The 22,501-nt window shown below is 49.1% G+C and overlaps 1 protein-coding gene and 1 long non-coding RNA gene across 2 annotated transcripts; both read left to right on the plus strand.

Moving 5' to 3' along the window:
- Positions 1–5,359: 5,359 nt before the first annotated feature.
- On the plus strand, positions 5,360–7,747 carry LOC133627570 (uncharacterized). The gene is made up of 4 exons (XR_009820305.1): positions 5,360–5,549; positions 6,221–6,356; positions 6,790–6,835; positions 7,543–7,747. It is a non-coding gene; the product is annotated as an uncharacterized LOC133627570 (long non-coding RNA).
- Positions 7,748–9,669: 1,922 nt separating this feature from the next.
- PIGR (polymeric immunoglobulin receptor) lies at positions 9,670–19,084 on the plus strand. Its single transcript, XM_062013534.1, has 11 exons — positions 9,670–9,811; positions 12,875–12,970; positions 13,222–13,554; positions 14,033–14,362; positions 14,786–15,109; positions 15,537–15,851; positions 16,928–17,090; positions 17,582–17,700; positions 18,033–18,158; positions 18,294–18,352; positions 18,619–19,084. Exons 2-11 carry the CDS (start codon positions 12,889–12,891, stop codon positions 18,748–18,750), a joined length of 1,983 nt encoding a protein of 660 aa, XP_061869518.1. The 5' UTR covers positions 9,670–9,811; positions 12,875–12,888; the 3' UTR covers positions 18,751–19,084.
- Positions 19,085–22,501: the final 3,417 nt, after the last annotated feature.

The raw sequence follows: 22,501 nt of genomic DNA on the forward strand, positions 1-22,501 counted from the left end.
AGAGCTGGATGGCAGCTGAGCTTGCAAGTTTGCACGTGATTTGCTCCTGCTGAGGCTTTAACTGCAGTTGGGGTGAGGCAAGTCTCAAACAAATAGTTTTTAGTAGAGACTCTTTAGGATAAAACACTGCAGTAATCAGCAGCCAATTTCTAACTCAAACAAGGAAGTAATTCCTCTTTGAAACAGAGACACCCAGAGCCTGTTTCTGTTCAGATCTGAAGATGGATAACAACCATCTGTACAGAGATAAACTGCAGTGAAGGAAAACTTAAAAGGAAGAAAGATCACTGGGGCAAGGCAGGAGATGTTTGAGGATGTTGGCACTCCTGAGACCTGCAGCATTGCCTATTGTTTCTCGAGCTCAAGGGGGAAAAAAGGAAGAAAAGAACCAGCTTGGTGCCACAGGCCTGCAGACAGCTGGCTGGGTGCAGGGCAGCACCAAGTGCCCTCTCATGGCTGCTGCTGGTTTCCCAGGGCTGGGTTTGGCAACCACCAAAGCAATCCTGGGATGCCTGTGGACACACTGGCACTCGTGAGGGTTGCAGCACAGGTCCCTCATCAGCCCAACACACCCCCTGCTATCAGCTGCCTCTGCCCTGGCACCACCAGCAGTGCCTTTAGTAACCATCCAGCCCATGGCACAGAGGATTTAACTCAGGGGCCTGAGGGCTAAAGAGCACTCAGTATTTTATTTTCTGTTTGAACTCCCATTTCTTTGAGCTGGGAGCCCCCAGGGACCCAGGGGCTCTGCTCCAAATGGCCACCAAAGCAATCCAGGAGGTTTACCTTGGCAGGTCCCCACCACAACCTCTCTCTTCTCTTTAACACAGACGTCAGCAAAAGCCCACACCCAATGCCAGATTTGTGAAGCTTGCCAAGTGAACACTCCTGAAGACTGGACATGGTGGCTCTCTTTCTCATAGCAGCTTTGCTGCAAGGTGAGTTGCCAAGAAACTGCTCTGCAGCCACTTAAACTGATGAGAACAGGCCAAGCTAGAACTGGGAACACAGTCAAGTTCCTGGCTAAACCCTCCCTTGGACACTAGACACCTTCACCTGCAAAATGGAGACTAGTCAAACCTCCCTGCCCACTACAAGTCTGTAGAGAGCCTGCAGAGGCCTGGCAAGAGCTGAGAAGGAGCAGTCCACGTCTCTGAAAGTTGCCAGATCACGTAGAGTTTGCAAAAGCCAAAGGTTATTCTGAGATGTTTGCTGTCAGCTGCTGCCCCTGACACATAACTCCAGGCAGGACCATCAGGGCTGATGGGTGTTGAGGGTATTTTGTGAGGGCACTGGGGGTTCCTCACCTGTTCTGTGGCACAGGGCAGGGCCTCTGTGCTGCCAGTTATCATCACATGGATGATGTGTCACTCAAGGAAAGCAATATGCCACATCCAGAATAAACTCTGCACTTTTGGAGCCAGATGTCCCACTGGTGCCCCTCAGAATCACTCCCCTGACTCGAAGGGGCTCTGCTGATTATGCTCATTTTGGCCAGATAAGGATCCAAATAAGCAACAACTTCTGTTTCTTCCTTTCTCCAAAAGAGCCAGTTTCAAGCACCTTGTATGGATCCAGGTTTTTGACAGGTGAGGTGGGAGGATCCATCACCTATCAGTGCTTCTACTCCACCACACCAGCCAACAGACACGACAGAAAGTATTGGTGCAAGATAGCAAGAGGCGGAATTTGCTACACCATCATCTCTACAACCGGCTACACCTCGAAACAGCACGTGGGGCGGGTGTTCCTGCAGGACAGCCCCCGCAACGGCACCATCACCGTGACCATGACACAGCTGAAGAGCAACGACACGGGGACCTACCGGTGCGGCATCGGCACCACCAACAGAGACCTGTACGTCAGCCTGGACCTGAGCGTGCAGGCAGGTAGGAGGCTGCAGGGAGCGGGGGGGATGGAGCATCAGCATTCAGCAGGGACACCAACCTTTCTACCCCGGGCTACTAACCAGACATTGAAAATGATGGGGTATAAAAGTACCCAGATCTAGCCAAATAAGCTGTTTAGCACAGAATCGTTTTGGTTGGAAAAGCCCTTGAAGCTGCTGGAGTCCCAGCCCTCCCCTCACCCTGCCCAGCCCACCACTGACCCATGGCCCTCAGCACCTCAGCTCTGCAGTAGCTCCAGGGATGGGGACCTATTGCCCTCAGCCCATCCTGGCCAAGGCCCTCTGAAGAGCCTTCCTGCCCTCAGTCAGATCTACAAACCCACCCAGCTTTTTACCATCCACAAACTGACTGAGCGTGCGCTGGATCCCCTCATCCAGATCACTGATAAAGATATTAAACAGAACAAGCCCCGACACCGAGCCCTGGGGAACACACTGGTGACCAGCCACCAACTGGACTAAACTCCATTCCCCACCACTCTCTGTGCCTGGCCATCCAGGCAGTTCTCCATCCCAAATGTCAAAAATGTCATAAATATCAAAGGAAACTCTCTCCTGCCTGGCAAAGGGCTGGACAGTGCCTGCTGTGCTCTCTCCCTACAGATGCCAGTGCCTTGGGGCAGACTGAGCTCATCCAGGGCGAGCTCCGTGGCTCTGTCACGGTCCTGTGCCCAGCCGGGGACACCCAGGGTGGCGAGAAGAGGTTCTGGTGCAAGCTGGGGAGAAGCAGCTGCGCTCTCGTAGCCGACACCGATGGCTATGTGGGAAGGAGTTACCAAGGCCGGATCTTTATCACTCCTCGGGAGAGCTCTGGAGCTTTCAAAATCTTGATAAATGACTTAAGGAAGGAGGACTCGGGGCTGTACAGGTGCGGGACGGGACAACCGAGCAGCTGGGGCAGCCCACGGGCCGTGGTTCTGCAGGTGACCGCAGGTAGGATGGGCGCAGGGGCTGCATGAGTTCCTCACAGCCCTGGATGAGGAGCAGAAATGCTGACACTGTCCTCTCCCACCTGCAGCCTCCACCCTTCCCAAGAGACTAAAATTTCTCAGCGGCACAGTCGGAGGTTCTCTGTCCATCAGGTGCCACCATGACCCCAAGGGCAGCTACGAGAAGAAGTATTTGTGCAGGTGGAAGGCAGCAAGCTGCGAGCTGCTCGTGGATGCAGATGGGTTTGTGCACGAGTCCTATGAAGGGCGAATACAAATAGTCACCAGTGACCAGGAAAATGGGACTTACACGGTGGTGATGAGGCAGCTGAGGGAGGAGGACGCAGGATGGTACTGGTGCGGGGCTAAGGACGGGCACACAGAGCACACATCCTCTGTGAAGCTGCGCATCCAGAACGGTACGTGGTGGGATGGCTCGGAATAACAAGAAATCCTTTTTCTTTTCTTAATCCACTCTTTCCTCAATCCCTTCATGAGCGTGAGAAAAGACTCTCCTTTGTACTATGCACAAATAGAACAGCACTACGAGAAACCACAGCGCAGTTTTGCCTTACAGATATTGAGTAACTGAGGTGATGACAAAGGTTTTCAGAGGCAGGGATGTGACCTGAGCTCTCCGAGGAGATTTAGTTTGTTTGAATGATATTATTGATTATCTATGATGCAAACCCCTAGTATATGACATCCTGATCCTAGCAAGTGCAGCACAGGGGCTGCACTGTGCTTTGCTCTGAAGATAAGCTGGAGGTTATCTTGCCGCTTTAGGAACCACAGCGTGTAAATACAGAGGTCCGTGTAACTGTTCAGCTGGCAAAGACAGAAACAGTGGGGTTAAAGTAGGAACGTTTGCCAGGTGTTCAAGGGGTTTCATTAGTACTCCCAAGCTGTTTTCTGTAAGGCAAAGGGAAATCCTCAGTTTTGGTCATATCATGCTCATGTTTTTTCATGCCAGGATGCAAGGTGAAATGAATAAATCTTTGGTGAATCTAACACATTGCTTTTGCAAAAAGGTGGATATTCAACCCTCAAAACAACGTTCTCTGCACAAATCCACTCTTCACAAGACCCAGAAACATCCACTTTTGTGACACCCACTTTATCAAGCCTGGTTGCCTCCAGCACGCCCACACAGAGTTGCATCACGGGCCTGACGTATGCAATGGGCCACGGCACCGACAGCACCAGCACCCTGCTGCCCACTGCCCCCCCGGCCACCTTTGTAACCTCCCCGGGCAAAATCTATCATGAGAGGTAAGTTCATGGCCACGTTTCTCACTCCCTTGGTGATTTACGATCCATCTGTGCCATTTCCCAGGGCCCTACACAGGTTGTGCACATATTGCAAGTTGAAAACACCAATAGGAGATGTTAGTAATCAGGCAGAAAGCAAGATTCTCTCATGTGCATCTGTAGCATATATCTTTGAACTCACCTCTGCTGGTGCTGGCCACTCCTGCAGGTCAGATGCCAGAGTCAATAGATGTGCTCCCGTCTGTTTTCCTTTGCTCAGCGTGGAGACTGGGACATTAGGAAACAGGAGGCTTGAGCAATAACACTGGTGAATCAGTAGCTGTTACATTCTTGACTGCACACTTTATCCAAGTCCTTATGGGCAGCCAGCAACCAGAGGAATGTTTGAGTGCTCTGTGTCGCATAAGGAGCTATCTTTAGGCAAGGTTAATGAAGAGGCTGTGAGCTATTTTGGCCAGCAGTTATTACACGGTGCTGCTCTACAGCAAGCTCTGTGGCTCTCTCCACTGCCACTGGTTTCCCTGGTGAATTTACTTTCTGTGCTTCCTGCTACACAGGATGGCTGCGAGCAGCTCTCCATGTCTTTCAGCCCAGTTATGGCCACCATCCAGCACTGGGTGATTTGCCTAACTGGTGCAGATGCATCCAATTCTGCAGTATCAGCCACATCTGAAGACAAACCACAAAGTCCACAAATGCAGTTCCATATCCTGAGCTGTCCCTGAGCAACTGGAGCTCCTATCTGCCCCAGCAACCCCCAGCATGAAAAGCACCATCCTCTCCATCCCCAGCCTCCTTCAAGCTGTATCTCCCTACCATCCAGCCAGAAGAGGAGGGCAGAGCGTGTTACCCATCACAAATCATGCTCTTATGTTAACAGTTGGATTTTGCAGCGTTCCTGGCAAAGCACTCCCTGCCTGGGGAGCTCTGATAGCATTTACATCATTTTTGCAAGGACACAGCACACAGACATCCTCCAATAGCATAAGAATTTACAACAACTTGCAGAGAAGGAGTATGAATACTGCTTGTGAGCTTGTATGATAAAAACAGCTCATTTTCCTTTTGGAGGGGCTGCTTCAGCTGAGAGCATAAACCTCACACTGTAGAGCAGAGGTGGCTGTAGAAATTACTTCCTCATAAGCCAAGCTCCAGATCAAATGATTGCATGTATACTTGACTTTGTTGACTGTTCTCCTTTGATTTAGTCAGAGTTTATAACTCCTTTATACTCTTTGGTGTAAAACCAACAGCCTAGGTTAAGGTACTTCAGCCACCCCATAGCTGAATCAAACCCAATTTAATTCTGGTGGTCCATCTTCGCAGCTCATCAGGTGGCTCACATCTGCTCCCAGCTGTACTGACAGCTCTCACCTTACTGATTTTCATCACTGCCACTCTTCTCACCCTGACCAAAATCAAGCTTCAAAAGCAGACAGGTAAGTTGGCCAGGCAACATCTTTCGGGGTTGTGGTGGTTGTTTTGCAATGGCTTTGCTTGGGATTTTCAAGAGCTGGAGAGTCTGACCTGACCCACTGAAGATTTCCATCTCCGGGGACACGTGTTCTTTCTTCAGCCAGCACAGCCTGAAAGTGCAACTGCACTCACAGGCAGTGTCCTAGAGGAGCTGTTCTTGTTTTTAGTATGCTTAAACAAAAAGCAAGTGAAGGAAATGGAAATTCTGAAGCCCTACTGAAAGCAAGGTTGAGTTTTTGTGTACAGAAGATTTACAGCTCCATGAGTGCTGGGAAATCCTGAAGCATAAAGGGAAGAGACCTGCGCAGTGCAAGTGGCTACGTGCTGGGCAGCTTCCCAGGGCCACCGCCAGCCTGCCCAGGGCAAAGCTGACAAACACTTGCCCCCCAAATCCTTGCTAATGACTGATTTTCAAAAATAGACGCCTATCTCTTGTGCTATAACATGTTGTGTCCCTAGAGATAAATTTAGTGACAAAACCCTTCAGCCATGACAGCAGTGAGTGGAAAGACACTATTCAAAAGCACAAAACTGGGAAACAAAGGGTCTGACCTGGTGTCTGTTGTGGCATGGCGGTACATTTAGACAGGCAGTGGTATTCCCTCCATTGCAGGTGTATGGTTTTGTTTTTAAGGAGGAGGAAGCACCACAGGAAACTTGGAAGCAGCAGCAGTCGGGGCTGGTCTGAACCCTGGCAAAGAACAAATGATGGAGGAAACCCCGAGTCCAGAAAAAGCACCTGAAGGCAGGACAGACACTGGCAAATGTAGGTGGGTGTTTTCTGGAAGTGGTGCTGCAAGTGTTGGTCAAAGAGAATAGAACTTAATCTTAACCAAAGGGTTTGTGGCTTAGCACGTAAAATACTCCCACAGGACGGACATTGGTTGGCAGCCCAGGAATTACCATCCCACAGCCCAGGATTTATATCCTCATGCCAAACTACTGGCTTTAATCCTTACCAAGAGATGCTGAGCCACAGGTTTCCAAAGCCTTGGATTAAATCCTATAAATGAGGTTCATAAATGTATTGTGGGGTTGATTACAATTCTTGCTTCCGCACAGTGAACGCCTTATCGCGCTTCCCGCTCGCGTCCCAATAAACTCTGATTGCTCACGGCCTCCTGCAGCACTGCACAGAAGCAATTCCTGGTCACTGTGTTGCAATGTCATATGATTCTCTCTTTTTTTGCCCTATTTGTGCAGGATAATCTACGCTTTCCTTGGAAGACTCAGGATGACCAACTTATGCGTAAGAGTCTATATCTTCTGGTCAAACACAACAGTGGGTCTGTCTCAGAGCACCAACACTCTGTAGAGAGAAGCTCTTGTAGAAAACATCTGAGCAAGTATTTTGTAGTATATAAAATCTGTGGAAATTGCCATCAGTGAAATGTATTCTTCTCCCTCCAAAAAAAACCCAAAACCAATCCATTTTAGCAGAACAGTGGTTTGGGAAATGTGGTGATGGCATTTCTTAGCTGTTCAGACACAGAACATTTTGTGGACAGTGACACAACTTGATAAGATTCTACCAGCTCCATTGCTGTTTGATTTTTTTTTACCCTACAAAAAAAAAAGGCAGCTGTGTGAAGGTCTCTGGAGTGTAAAATATAAAGAATGGAAAGAAAACAGTACACCTCCTAAAACCTTGAAAATGAATATTAAACATCCCATGAAAAAGCCTGTACAAGGAGAACGTAAAGCAGAAGGTTTGAATTGTGCCTTTTGTTTCTAGATGTCTGGACAGCCCAGGTTAACGCTCCTCTTAGGCTGAGTAGCAGCTGGACTCCAGAAATCCCCTCTGACCCAGGCTTTTCTAGCTTTCTGTTCCCAAGACTCCTTGAAATATCAGATTCATTTAATATATCAAGTTTGGCATAAAATCAGAGAAACCCACAAAATCACTGTCAATCCCTGATCACATCTTGGGCTTTGTTGTGTTTGTTCTTTTTACAGCAACATTATAGGGGAAAAAACCACTCTTCAAGGTGACTGACAAAGACCTGAAGCAGAACTCCCTTCTGCCAAAGCCCCGTGTCCCCGAGCTCCCTCTGGAAAGCTGAGGCACAGCTATAGACTGCAAAGCACCCGGCACCACTTGCTGCTTTCTGCCCTGCTCGGAAGCCGCATGTCCCGAGCCAAGAGCCAAACCCCCGCGGGCTGCCCAAATGTCATTTGCTACGTGGCTTGTGGAAGAGAGAATAAAATAATGCACCTGTAGCCAAGCTGTTTGTGTGCAACCCTGACTGCCTCTTGCAGAGGCAGAGCACCCTGAGGGAAAGGCAAAGCCACGGAGAGGGTGTGGGATGGAAGGACCTTTGTGGCTTCAGGTTTGCTCAGCGATAGGCAAAAAAATGAGGGTTTTCTGATTTTTGTTTTTAAATACTTATCTGTTTTCTCACTTTTCAACACATAAATTGTATCTGACTTCTGTCTATCAAAGGCATCCGAATTCTCAAGTGCTATTTTTCCTCCACCTCTTCTGCAGAACTATCCACAGCTTCAAAATCAAATCATTTCAGCCCAAACACAGCCCAGACCCAAACAGTACCTTTGGTTTGTACCCTCTGATTGTATGCCATGCTGCAAACTCTGTTTTGGCCTGAAACAGAGGCAAGCTCAGGGCTGTTTGTTTTCTGGAGATGCCAAAGTGCTTTGGAACCTGTGACTTGGCAGGAGGTCGCTTCCTCCTCTGTTAAGGCAAGTAAATAGAATCGCATGAGACAACAGATCGGTTTTACCAGAAACCTTAAGGGATTGGTTAAAGAAACTGCTCACCTGCCTTGGACTAACTTTTGTTCCCCAAGATGTTGAAGCAGTTGTAGGTGTCCATGGATGGTTTCTGCCAGGACTTCCTCCACCCACAGCCCTGCTGCCTTCATCCTGCACACCCTCCCCCAGCCCAGGAGCTTCCGAGCGCATCACCACGCAGACTGCAGGATGGAGACAAGGCGAGGGGGAGGCAACATGCTGGCACCCAAAGGAGAGCTGCCTGGCAGAGCGGGAGGTGTGGGAAAGCAAACACAGCTCTGCCTATTGTGGCCAGGCAAGCACAACTCTGTGCCCAAGGATAAAAAGTAAAGCCAACAGTGGGCAGAGAAGCAGGGCTGGTGGGAAGGACACGGCTGGCAAGGGGAGCAATGTGTGCTCCCATCTAGAAAAGGCTGTGGCTCTTAGTTCAAGGTCCCCACCAGATCACCCTGGGGAAGCACAGCAACAGCCTTCCTCACCTCAAAAGCTCCTTCCTCATCACAAAAGCTGCACATTCACAGAAAAAAAGGAGCTCAGTGCCCTCAGCTAGAAGAAAGGTACTTCCAAGCTGGCTTTAAGATCTGACAGATTTGCCAAAGGTCCCAACTCCAGGATCTCACATGGCCCCCAGGCACAGCAGCAGTGCCTGGAGCTGCCATCCTGTTTGGGCTCATCAGCTTTCACTGAGAGCATACAAGAAAAGCTTCCTGAGACCCTCCAGTTAGAAGAAATTGCTGCTTTTGTACCATTAGTACAAGGTAAAGCAAGTTAATGATTCATTCCACATAATACAAATACTTTCATCTTCGTTAACTGTACTTCCATTTCTGACAGCCCCACACTTTGCAGGGAATTTGTATTTGGGCCTCTCCTGCCCACAGCAGGGGAGCAAAGAAATAAGCTTGAGGATGGCAGCAAAGCTTTTGTTTATTATTTTTCATTGCAAAGAGCTTGCAATGTTCCAGGCAAGGGGCTCCCCATCCCAGGAGATATTGCACAGCCATGGAGCTGAGGCTCTGAGGGCAATGTGTTAGTGGTGGGCTTGGCAATATGGACTTGACGTTCTTAAAGGTCCTTTCCTACCAAAACAATTCCATGGTTCTGTGTCTGGGAGCCCACCCTTGGGGTGGCTGTTGTGCAATGGCAATGTGTAATCGGGAGGTATGTAACAGAGTGCACCCTCTAAGTGACAACAGCGCTGGGACGGGCATTGGCCTCCCTGCCCTCACAAGGGGTGGTGCTCACCTGGTTTTGGATGCTATTCCTTTAAGGCACAACAGGTGGAAATGCAAGGCTGGAGGTACAAGAAGTATTTAAACCAGCCTGGCACTGCCAGAGCTCCTGTCCGGCTGCAGCAGAGGGGCAGGACAGCAGCAGGAGGTCCTGGGGTCAGCCACCAAGACACCAGCACAACCAGGAGCAGTCCAGGCTGAAAAAAAAAAGTACACAATATTTTGCAGAAGTAACTTGGAGTGTAAGTAATGCTCTTCCTTGTCTTTCTGAAATGCTTTGGTACAGCTGCTTTGAGATGAGGAAGAAGAACACAGGGCTCAAGGCACTGTGAAGGACTCTTCCTCACACATGTATGAAGTGAAGCAGCAGCTCTGAAACAGCAGCACAAGTCTTGCTGGTGGGGAGGCTAATTTTTTTTGAAACAAGGTCAGAAGCATAGGATCAGGTTTATAATAGCTGTGGTTTATTCTCTGCAGTTTGTTTTTAACCTTTCTGGAAACATTGCAGTGTTTGCGTGAAGTTCTAACATAGAAAATAACAAATGCCAGTAAATGCTGCTGTAGTAATACAAACTGTTGCAACTCAGTCTGTGGTCACTACAGCCTTTGAATCACACAGAGATAATCATTGGGATACAGATTTTGGAATTTAAGAGTAGCACTGGAGCAGTTAAACAAGCTCTGAACAGCTACTGAGTTCATACAGTTAACAGACACTAAAGCATGAGGGAATGGGATGCACATGGTGTCCCGAAACTGAGACTTCTCTCAGCTTTACACCAAGAGCCAAGGGGTGGGTTTCTGCACATCTCAATTCTGACCCTACAAAGCAACCATTCATATATGGGACTTTTAATACATTTCATCTGAAGTAGAGAGCAATACCACCTCCTAACAGCAGCTGTGCTGCTGCTGACAATACACGTGCTGGCACCATCCAGCAGCTGCCACTGCACAGACTGTGGCTGTACAGCAAGTGCTGCTGGATGATAATAAGTTCCTGTTCTTTGCTATGTAGATAGTATTAAGCTACAAGATTAGTTTAATAATGCTGAGGTTGCTTTCACCTTCCAGCCTAAGAGACAAGGAATGAATGAACCATGACACTCTTATCTGAAAAGCAACAAGGTGCTGCACAGGGATATCCAACACCTTAAAGGAACATGAAATTAGGTCCCAAGGTCACGTAGAGTGTATCTAACAAAGGAACATGAATTTAGGTCACAAGTGTATGGTTTATATAACACTTTAAAGGAATGTAGAATTGGGCCAGTAGGACAATCTCAGCAGGAATTGCAGTCACTGTCGTGAGGGCTGTCTGGTTAACTCTTTTCATTTGTTTTCAGAATATATCGCTCCTACAGGAGTGTTTAACTGGCACTTACAAACAATCTTAGGTAAGAGGGTCACAGCTACTGCAGAAGTTCCTAAAAACTGCTGATTTCTTAGTAAATCCTGATAATCTTCAGTAAGATCTGCCTGGCTGTTTCTGCTCACTGGATCACAAAATTAGCACCTCCTGTTTATTCTTCCCATATTGCAAAGGAGGCAATGGGTTTGGAGCATGACATTTCTGTTTGTGTTTAGGTCAGCTTGATCTGTTTTAAAGCTGATTGCTCCTTCACAGCTCCATGAAAATGGAGTGGATTGGTGGCTTTTCCCCATCCCGCTACAGCAAATAAAAGTCCCAGTAGGGCTATCTACATGGGGAACATGATGGGCAGCATAAAGATTTAGGTAACCACACTCCTGCACAGCAAAGCTTGTGGGTGTGCCCTTCTTCTAGGAATAGAGATCTTCAGCACCTCCATAAATCACCCAAGCACAAGTGCCAGTGGTTCTCCTCACAGTCTAACCCCACGGTGCTGCTCAGCTCTGCCTGTCTCTACAACCGTTTGCATCTGTGCAGCTTCCTCATGGTGTTGGGGGCTTTGCTTTGGAGGGGTTTGAGGGGGAAAAAGTTCCCACCCCATTCTATATCTTATTAGTTCTCAAATATTTGAACAAGAGTCAACATCCCACAGAACAGGAGGGCTCCAAGGCTCGAACAACAAACGTGACAGCTAAATCTTCACGTCACTGATCCCCTAGCACAGCCTTGACACTGGTCATTAAGAGCAATAGTTAATAGCTAATGGATTGGACTCTGCTGATCACTGGCAAGCTGCATTAGGAGCGTACTGGTTTCTCAGATCAACTTTGCAGCCAAGTCAGGAGAATTTGGGGACTGAACTCTGGAATTTCATACCCAGTAAGAACTGCTGCTTGCCCAGGATTGCATAACTCAAGGGACAGGTCTTGACCTCTTTCAGATAGTTTTAAATCTGAAGGTATTGCTCCTCAGCACTGATAGAGTCGCTGGAGCATGTTCAGAGACAGGCAACAAAGCTGCTGAAGGGTCTGGAGCACAAGTCTGCTTGGATTGCAGAGAGAGGGGTGGGAGGGCAGCAAGGTGACCATCAACCAGAGGAACTGTTGTTACCAAGGGGCAAATATCAAGGCCCTTTTTGTGCCATATTGTTTGCTTTATTCAGAATGTTATGTTTGTCTTGCTGGGTTCTTCTGGGATATGTATGAAAGAGCATTTTTCATGCTCAATGAGTTAATTATTAGCCTTCAACAACTGGCCACTGAGCAATTAGAAATCACAATACAAGGAAGAAAGCACAACAGAGCACCTTTCATCTTAACACGGAAATAAACCTCCTCGTCTTCTGCCGGGAATTACCCTTCATAAAACCCTGCCATTTGATGCCCTAAATCAAATCCCTCCCAATGCCTAGAAAAGCTTCCCTTTGCACATATCATGTTCTCTAGAACTTGGAATAGGCAGGTAGATCAACAGCCATGCTCAGGCAATGCACGTTCTCACCCTGCACCATGCAGTGTCCAACAGCACACTCGGTTCAGGCCAAGGAAAACTACTTAGTCAAGGAAGAGTCTGGGCTTCCTCTGAGCCATTGCTCAGCCCAAAACAAGGGGAAGGTCAGAAACATTCACCTTGAAAACTCTGGGCACGTTACAAGAGATGCACAGTTTGGTTTGGCATTCCCCAACAGCCATCGTGGAGCCCTGGCCAAGGGTTGATTGTGGTGCAGTAGGTTTGGGTGGATACACAGTGCTTTATCTGGTTTAAGTCAGGTTCTTGAAGGGGTAAATCCCTGCACTGACTTCACCAGCAGCTGAGGAAAGGGAAAAAAAAAGTAGAGGTGAAAATCATACCCTTTTTCTCTTTTCCATGTGCTTGATGAGGTAACCATTATTTTGCAAGTGTGATTATTCACCAACTTCTGTGCCTTTTCCAGGGAATGCAAGAAAAATGACTTTACCAGCACTCATCCTCCTGCTTGCCTTCCTCCCAGCTGAATCTGCAAGCAGCAGACACCTCCCCAAGGCAGCAAGTGAGTGTCACCTGCACGGGGCACGGGTCTTGAGGGTGGCCCAGGACCAGAGGTGGCATTTCTAAGGGAGGGAGCAGAGTTCAGGGAACATCTCTACCTCATCGGTGCCCTTCACTGCCCTGGGACCTTTCAGACCACGTGATGCTGCACAGCCCTGTGTCCACATTTTCAATTTCACACTCCTGCCGTGCAGTCCCATTAGGTTGTGCAGCACAGCTGACTTTAACAGCCAACATGTTTTCCTCTTGCAGTCTCCAGCCCTGTGTTTGGACCACGGCAGGTATATGGGCTGCTCAACGGGTCAGCCATCGTGAAATGCTTCTACCCTCCCACCCGTGTGAACAGGCACGACAGAAAGTATTGGTGCAGGGAATCAGGCGCGAGCTGCAGGACCATTGTCTCCAGCAGTGGCTACTCTGCTCCAGGATACCAAGGCAGAGCCTCCCTCATTGACTACCCCCAGGAAGGAAACTTCCAGATCACCATCTCTGAGCTTGCCCTGGCAGACACGGGCACCTACCAGTGTGGTGTTGGTATCAATGGCAGAGGGCTCTCCCACAGGGTCAGTCTGGATGTTTCTGAAGGTAAGTACAGTCTTGGGGCTCCTTAAATTATTATTTTCTTTAACTTCCTCACACACCCCTCCCTTTAAATAAGGCCCCACAGATAGTCTGTGCAGTGTCCAAGAGCTCAAGATGCTCCATGCTTTCAGGAAACAGCAGTTTTTGTTCTCCACTGTGTTCTTACAGAAGGACTTCTTTTGACCAAAAGTCTGGCATAAAGATCAAACAAACCCCATCTTGTGATCACAAACACTGCTTAGAAACTGCTGATCTCTCTCAGAGACTAAACTTCAGTGAGATGCAATCAGAGGACAGAACTGTCCCTCCCTCAGATGTACCTTCCAACCCACAGCTGAGGCTGTTTGGGCCAAACCTGTGCACAAGCCCACAGGGGCAGCTGGGTTGGGCTGGATGAGCTCTGGAGGTCCCTTCCAACCCCCACCAGTCTGGGATGCTGCTCTCAGGCAGTAGACACTGAATGGCGCTTCTATATGCACAGGTCCACATGTACCCGAGGGAGCTGAGCTCTTCTATGTGAAGCTCTCCGACACTTTGACCATGTCCTGTGACTTCGGGGCAGATGCCACAAGCAAGAGGAAATTCTTGTGCAAGATGGAGAAGAGCGGCTGCGATAATGTCATTGATACGTACGGGAATGTTAACGAGCACTACAAAGGGCGAGTTCTGCTGACCAGTGAGCAGACTCCAGGCTCATTTAGCATCGTGATCACTCAGACGAGCTGGGAAGACTCTGGCTTGTACCTGTGCGGGGTCGGTGTCTATGGGGAGGATGGAGAAACGAAGGAACTGGATGTGCACATCTACCAGGGTGAGCTACTCGAGATGTTCCCCAGTCTGGCTAGCCCAAAACTCTAGAAGGCAAGTTCTGCCTTCCAGTGTGAGACAAGCAAACTGTATCTTCAGGTCTTAATTTCTGAAATCTCAAAATGACAGATGCTGGAAGGAGAAAACCTGCCCTTCCCCTGGCAAAGGGAGAGCAGGCTTTGAGATGTCAGTACACAAAGACAACCACCATGCAGTGAATCTGGGGAAAAGAAAGGCCTCATAGTGCCTTCAGGGTCAATTCCTAGCAGTAACCAGACAGTCTGCTGCCATTTGCACCCTGAGCTTTCCCTAGGCTTGCTTTATCCAAAACAGCTTTGTTTGAGCTGACAGTATTTATTCCCTTGGGAGAATGTGACACAGGCAAATGTCAGACACATTTAACTGATGGTTTTGGCTTTATCTCCAGAGACAAATGTTCCTCAAGAAAAGACAGCAATAATTGGAGTAAAAGGAAGTTCAGCAACTTTTGAGTGCCGCTATGAGCGTCTAAGAGAGTCCTCAAGGAAGTACTGGTGCAAGTGGAGAAAGAACGGGTGTGCTCGGATCATTGACACCTCCGGCTACTTGTCTCCCCTGTACGAAGGAAGAGTGGCCATGTACAACAGCCCAGAGAACCAGACCATCACCATCATCCTGAACCAGCTGAAGGACAGTGACCAAGGTTATTACTGGTGCATGACAGAGGATGTGAATGAGCAGCAGTCATCAATGGAACTGAAGGTCGCAGAAGGTATGAGCTTTAATGCTGGCAGTTCTCTGCCTGCTCAGTGAGGTACAAAACCACCTCCTGAGCACCACAGAGGAGCAGATCTGGGGTCTAACTCTGAAATAAGGCAAAACATTGTGCCAGTCCCCCTATACCCCAGTAGCTTGGGCAGGATGACCTTTTGAGGTCGCTTCCAGCCCTTGAGATTCTGACTCTGTTTTATGGGAAAGCATTCACAGAGGTCTTTTCATGCAAGTGTTTCTCGAGCCCTGCAAACTCCTTCCACCAGCTTTCACCCAGAGATAGATATACAGCATCCTTAACACTAGTTTAGCAATGTAAGAAGTACTTGCCCTCGAAGGTACATCTTCTGGGTCCCCATCTCCAGCAGCACCACTGCTTACTGACCACCATTTCCCCCACTGAAGCCTTGTTCTGTTTGCCCTCACAGGAGAACCTGGACTGAAGGGACAGAAGGAAGTGGAGGCACAAGTGGGTTCACGGGTCGATTTAACTTGCTCTTATCCCTGCAAGTACTACTCCTACCAGAAGTACTGGTGCAGGTGGAAGGACATCAGCTGCAGCCTTGAGCCCAGTTCTGACCAAAGCCAGCCAGGGCCAGATGTTACCTGTGCCACTGACAACAAGACAGTGATCCTGAGCTTTGCCTCGGTGGCAAAGTCCGACGAGGGGTGGTACTGGTGTGGAGTGAAGCACAACGGCCTCTACGGGGAAACCATGGCAGTGTACCTGCAGGTGACTGAAGGTGAGCCGCAAGGCAAGGGCAGGCAGAGCTGGGAATCATGCTGCTTTCTGCCCAGAGGAAAGTCCTTTCCATAGCCACTAGGTTGCAGCACCTCAAAAGAACTCTGTCACCCAGGCAGCCTCCCACACCTCCTGCCACGGTCACCCCGGTTTTGCACAACTTGTCAGAGATGGGTTTCATCCACTCATTGGTTTTTGCTTCCCAGTCATAAAAAAACCGCCTCCAATCTAAAAATCATTTCCTTCCACATCATCTTGACTTTTCAATCTTGCCCTTAGATTCACAGAATGGTTTTGGTTGGAAAAGCCCCTGAAGCTGCTCCCCTCACCCTGCCCAGCCCAGCACTGACCCACAGCCCTCAGCGCCTCAGCTCCAGGGCTTTGGGATCCCTCCAGGGCTGGGGACTCCCCCACCTCCCTGGGCAGCCTGGCACAGGGGCTGACAGCCCTCTAATGCTAATTATTGCTATTACAGTTTGTAGCATCCTTTAGTTTAAGCAGCATCTGACACTTGTTAGGTGAAGAACTGCATGTAGTTCAGACACCCGTCTTCCTCCAAGGAGCTTATCTTAATAAACAGGAAAGCAGGAGGGAGCAGGAAAGGCAGAGCTGTCAGCAACAGCAAGAGGCTTAGTCTCAGTGTGGTGCAGTGTTTTGGAACCAAGATACTTTTTCTCAGGGACTAATACTGTTAGAAGAAGAGGAAGAGTGGAGCACTAGATGTTCCATATGCAACCATCTTAAGTGGATGATGGTCAAAGCGAAACCAAAGAGCCTTGTTTCATTGCCTTTGGTAGGTGAGGAGACGGAAATAAAAACAAAACAAGCATTCAAAATTTGCTCTGGAAATGCAAGAGGCAGAACTTAGAAATGAAAGAATTTTCCAAACTCAGAGAGCACCTACTTGAGATTTTTGCAACAAGTTATTGGCAGTGAGATTCTTTCAGACCTCTAAACCCCATTTCTAAAGGGCTTCTCATGTACAGCCAAAACCTGCTGTAGTTCCACATGCAAACACATCTGAGTAATTTTTGTGTCACTCATGCAACTGACCACCCTTCCTCCCTGGGCACGCAGGAGGCAGCGCCGGCCGCAGCCCGGAGCTCCTGGACGCTGATGCCGCCCACCTCACCAAGACCCCCAGCGCTGCCAAGACCCCCAGCCCCACCGAGAAGGGCTTTGTTCCCCAAGGAAGAGCTTCCAATGTTGCTGGGGCACAGCCTGCAGCTGCCTCAGAGAGGTTGGTTTCCGAGCCTCTGTCACAGCTCGTGTCTCTCAGGTTTATGTGTTTGCATGCTGCATGTGTGGTTTAGCAACAAACAACTCTTGTCCCCAACGAGCTTTGCTCAAAACAGCAGAGGAAAAGAAGAAAAAAGTCACAGCAAAAGGTAAGATGATTAGAAATGAATCTCTAGCTCCATAAATTACAGTCCCAGAGGGGAACAATTAGAGATTCCAGGTACAGAAAGAGTAACTGAAAACCCCTCTGTTGAGATTAGAGGCTTCCCAAGCAGCCAATGGAACTGTTGTGGCACAACCTTTGGTCTACATTTCTACTTCGTTGTTATTTTATGTGCTAGGACTCAGCTTATTCATTGAATTGCATCACACTCACTCAGATTTACCATCCCATACAGATTTTAGGTTGCTGGACATTCAGGTACCTTACTTAGTTTTGAATCATTAAAAACACCCTCACACCTCAGTGACATCTCTTTCCTTCCATTGCAGCTCTGACCAAAGCCATGGCCCCAGTGCACTTGTTTTAGGCTCAAGCATTGCTGGTGCTGTGCTCCTCATCCTTGTGACAGCTTTTGCTGTTTTTAAGTACAGACAGCTGAAGAGATCTGGTGAGTCTCTTTTCTGCCCTCTCAAGCCGTGCCAGCAGTGTCAGGATAACAGCAATACCTTTTGTGAGCTGCAGTCTGTGTTGGATTGAACTGTTCCCTTGTCCCCCTGGCCATATAATGGGCATACAGAGACCCTGCTTCTTCCCCTGACCCCATCCCTACAGCTCCAGCAGCAGCACCCAGGGTGCCTGGGCTGAGACAGAGATCACCTTCCATGGGCTTTGCACGTGGCATTGCACAGAGTCCCCTCTCACAGAGGCTGTTCGGATGCCAACGCACTTGCACCAGCCCTGAGCAAACGTGTGGGGTATTTCTCTCCTCCCTCTTCACAGACCTGGTGTCAGTGGGGAGCTACAGGACAAACATCAGCATGTCAGACTTTGAGAGCGTGAAGGAGTACAGTGCGACCAACAACGCCTGTGTGAAGGAGACCCAGGAGACACAGATAGGAGGGGACGGTAGGTTGCTGCCTGATGGGCTTCCTCTCCTTCCCCAGGCCAGGGGTGTCAGGGAGACATTTTCAGGAAGACTCTACAAAAGCCACAGCAATACTTGCCCCCACACTCTAGCACCTCCCTTTCCTCTCCCTGCAGAGTTTGTCACCACCGTGGCCGCTCCAGAAAGTGCTGCTGAGATAAAGAAGGCAAAAAGGGTAAGAGAAGACAGGAGGAAACCCAACTGACCTGTGAGGCACCAGCACAGCTCTGCAGCTTCTGCCAAAGGAGCTGCTTTAGTCCGAGGGTATGATTTATACCCAGGTGCTCTCCATCACAGCTGGATGCAGCCACCTGCTGGATCAGCCTCCATGGGGAGACCTTAATCTTTTCCTGACCCTATGCTTTAGCAGATCTGACAACAGCAGTCTCCTTGCTGCTCTCTGTCCCTAGCAGCTAACAGTGTGCTCCTGTCCTTCCCCAGAGCTCTAAGGAGGATGCTGACCTTGCCTACTCTGCCTTCCTGCTCACCTCGGGCAGCGTGGCGCAGGGTGGCCCCGGGGCGGAGAGCGCAGCCCTGGACGTGTCCCCCCCGGCCTGGGAGGGACGGGTCTGAAGGTGAGAGGCACCAGCAACTGGGACCAGCTCTGCTTTGAAGACCAGAGCAAGATATCAGCAAGCATCACTGTTTATTGCTACCACAAATTGCTATAGCTTGACCTTTTTTTGCTTAGATTCAGCTTTGAGCAGTGATTTAGGAGGAATTGTTTGATGCTACACGGGGCTGGGCTGGAGACACAGGGCTGAGTGTGCAGGTTGGGCTGGGAAACAGCAGGAGGTCGAGTCGATAGCCCTAGCCTCACCAGTGCCTTCCAGCACAGAGGGCTCTCAAAGGCCAGAAGGCACATTGAATAAAAAACTCCTTTTTTGTTGTTTTTTTTTAAAGTCAACTGGAAACCCTTGCAAACAATCTCGTGCTTTTGATCCCCCTCAGCTTCCTCACCCACGGGGCAGTACCTGCAGACCAGACATGGTCTGAAGTGTTTTTATCCACAAGCAATAAAGAATACCACTGGCTTTCTGCAGAGCAGGGGGGTTTGCCATCCATGGGAGGGCCCGGGGGGAGCTCACTCAAAAGGGCACAGTGAGGGTGCAGTTCGGGGAGACTTTCTCCTGCAGCATTGCAGTAAAGTCACACCTGGTGTTGCAAACAGCATGGGAAGGTAGGAGAAACCCACCATTAATGGAGATAAACAAGGTATGTTTTGAGTAATGTTTTTCATGTGCGTTTTCATCAAGAGCAGGGATTGCACACAGCATGACAACAATTAGTACGACAACCCTTCAGCAGCCTGTGTAGGCACCAGTGTTCACTGGCACTGAACCCATCTGCATGGGACAGAATGAATTCCCCAGAGCAGCTGAACCAACAATCTCTCCTTTCTGACTCCAAATGGGAGCAACTGAGCCCAACCTGTGCCCCTCTGCCACGGAGCCATCCCACTCAAGGTGGCCTTGAGAACCCACCCTTTGCTCAAGGAACCAGAGCCACTCATCACTCACACATTTTCTGTGGCTGACTTCATGTTTATCCAGGCAGAAACGAGGATGACTGTAATTAGATGTTGTCTCTTCATCTTATTTTCAAGAGTGAACAATTATGAGACAGCTGCCTGTCACTGGGACACAGGCACAGAAGTGAATACCCCACAGACAAAGCAGTGTAGGGAACAGCAGGGATGAAGAAGTTGTGGCAAATCAGAGAAGCCCTTTTCCCTGAGCACCAGGAGTGGGCTGGTGCCTGCCTGGCAAAGAGCGGGGCTGAGGGGGTGTCTAAGAGGGCCAGAGCTCCTCAGGAGAGAAGGGGCAGAAAGTGCACAAACCCAAACCCTGAGCCTGTGTTGGTTACATGCAGCTCTGCTGGCAAGCCATAAAATGTAGAGAATGGGGACTCAGCCTGGTTAGGGTCTGACCTGACAGTGTTCCAGTAACACCATAAATGCATTTCTAGTTCAGTGAAATATTAGCTACACTTTGAAATAAAAACAGTGTGGTAGCTCAGCAAGGTGCCAAGCAACAGCTATTTGCATTAGCCTAGAGACATAGAATTTGCATCAAGCATAAACCCCAATTACTGCTGAATCATGGACCTTCCCCTGTAAGCACCAGGCTGGGCTGGGCTGGCTGTGGGCACGAGGGCAGCAGCTCCAGTGGCGGTCCCAGCTTTGCCTTCACGTTTTCAGGGCTGCTCTCGCATTCCCATTACAATAGTTATCCCCCTGACAGTGACAGCAAGGCCAGGACTCCAACGCCTGGTTACGGCTCATCTGCCTCATCCCCAGGGCTGCTGGTGGGAAGGGGCTGGGGCTGGAAGAAGGCACAGAGGGGCCTGGGCAGGTCTGCACCCGCCTGGAGCTGCTGAAAGTGAGTGGATTCCTCTGGTGTAATAGGAAAGGTGTGTGCCTGGAAAGCGTCCCTGGAGGTGAGCTGTCACAGAATGCTGATGTTTGCAAATTTCTGAGAGGAGAAAACCCCTTTTGCTTTCCCTTTGCTAATCCATTTCCTCTTCCAGCTGCCCGCCAGCACCTTTCTCTCAGCTTCACTCCTGCTGCACTGCACGGGAGCAGCAACAATGAGCTCAGCTCACTGAGAAGAGAAAGAATTGTCATTTGGAAGGAGAGGTGCAGAGGTTGAGAAACGTGAGTGGGCTGAGCATGCTGGCAGCTGGGTGGGAAAGTGTAAAGCTACTGTTTTACACAAAAGCAGTAAAACATGCATGGATTGAGGCATGGAACACTGCACAGGGTACGGTCACTGAAGTATGATCGATACCATTAACTGTGACAGTGTAAGCTGCGAGTGTGGAATAAAACCCACACTTCTCACTCCAGCTGTGATCCAGAGCCCACAGAAAGGTCCACAGGGACCTCAACAATCAGCCCCATTTCCTTCACCAGACTGTTTGCTAAATGTGCCAGCTGATTCCCTTGGGTCAGGGATGAGCTGTGGTATCTCACTGCATCACTGCTTCACTCCTAATGGTTTTTCTTTAGCAGAAAATCACAGTACTGCAAGATATTGATCATTCTGAAATTCCAAGGCTATGATGTTGAAAGATCAGCTTTTGTGAGTGCTGACAGTGTGTGGAGGGATGTCTTCACGCGCTCATGCCCTGGCACCAGGACAAGTGAAAGACACAGTGCAAAAACTGTTGAAGGAATTAAACCCCTGAGAGGTTCTCCTTTGGCATGAAGCAGTATTTGGGGAAGGATAGAGAGCAATCAAGGAGATCTTTCCTTTAAAAGTGACTCACCAAATCCTGCTCAGTGTGAAGCACACGTGCTATTGGCAAACGCTGCTGAGCTCACCCAGGCAGGTCACCCACGGAGCCTTTTTGGGAGAGGACAAGGAGCCTCCTCCTCCACAATTCTTCCTCCTGCCTGGTGGACAGTGCAGTGACCACCAGACCAACACAAGGCTCCTGCGATGCCAGAGGCCCTGGGCAAGGTCCTCCTGTGACAGGAATGGACACCACAGCAGTGTCCAGGTTCTCCTTGAGGGGACTGGGGGTGATTTAGACCTCTCCTTGAGGTCTCAGTGGTGATTTAGTATCACTTATGTCTATGGGTTGTGTCTGTCAGGCCAGGGATGATGTGATGCCAGCATCACCTGGAGGGACAGCATCTGCTAAGAAAGGGCACTGCAGTGAACTCAGGAAGTTTCACCAACAAGAAATATATAATTCCTCAGAATTTTGACAAACATTCAGTTTCGAGTGGGGTTTATTTATAGTAATTGCAACAGTGTCAGTAAATGGCACAGTACATATAAGAACCTTTTTATTCAGCAACCACATATCCTGCATAGAAAGTTTTCTTTTCTTGATAAGGCAGGAAATATCATCTCAAAAGGAAACACAGATTTCTAAGGACCTGCTGTTGGAAGCATTTCTCATACTGTTCACCTCAATTCAGCCAGGTCAATCAGCAACAGCAGTCACACAAGACCAAGCCCAAGATTTCCCATCACTGCTCTGCAGCATTAACTACACCCATCCTTCCAGCAGGCACTCAGCAGCCATGAATATCCATCCTCTGCACAAAAACATTATCATTTACACAACACTTTTATTATTTGATCACAGCTTATGCCTGCCAGCAAGAGAAACCCTTTTCTCTTTCCCTTTGGAGAGCATCCTCTGACAGAAGTCAGCTAAGCGGGTGCTGTGCTGACTTGATCAAATTTGATATTTCCATCCTAATGCAGGACTCTGCTGGTGCCTTCACTCATGTGCCTGCCTGGCAAAACACTCAGCATTTGGGCACAGCTGCAGTCAGTGAGAGACTGCAGTGATACAATACGTTATT

This window comes from Colius striatus, chromosome 22 (genome assembly GCF_028858725.1).
Source record: "Colius striatus isolate bColStr4 chromosome 22, bColStr4.1.hap1, whole genome shotgun sequence".
Classification (NCBI taxonomy): domain Eukaryota; kingdom Metazoa; phylum Chordata; class Aves; order Coliiformes; family Coliidae; genus Colius; species Colius striatus.

Bases quoted from the DNA above. Each gene is read 5' to 3' on its own strand.
- PIGR (XM_062013534.1), top strand. From the start codon at position 12,889: ATGACTTTACCAGCACTCATCCTCCTGCTTGCCTTCCTCCCAGCTGAA. The intron at 17,701-18,032 runs GTGAGTCTCTTT...CCCTCTTCACAG, and splicing joins CAGACAGCTGAAGAGATCTG to ACCTGGTGTCAGTGGGGAGC. The intron at 18,353-18,618 runs GTAAGAGAAGAC...GTCCTTCCCCAG, and splicing joins AGATAAAGAAGGCAAAAAGG to AGCTCTAAGGAGGATGCTGA.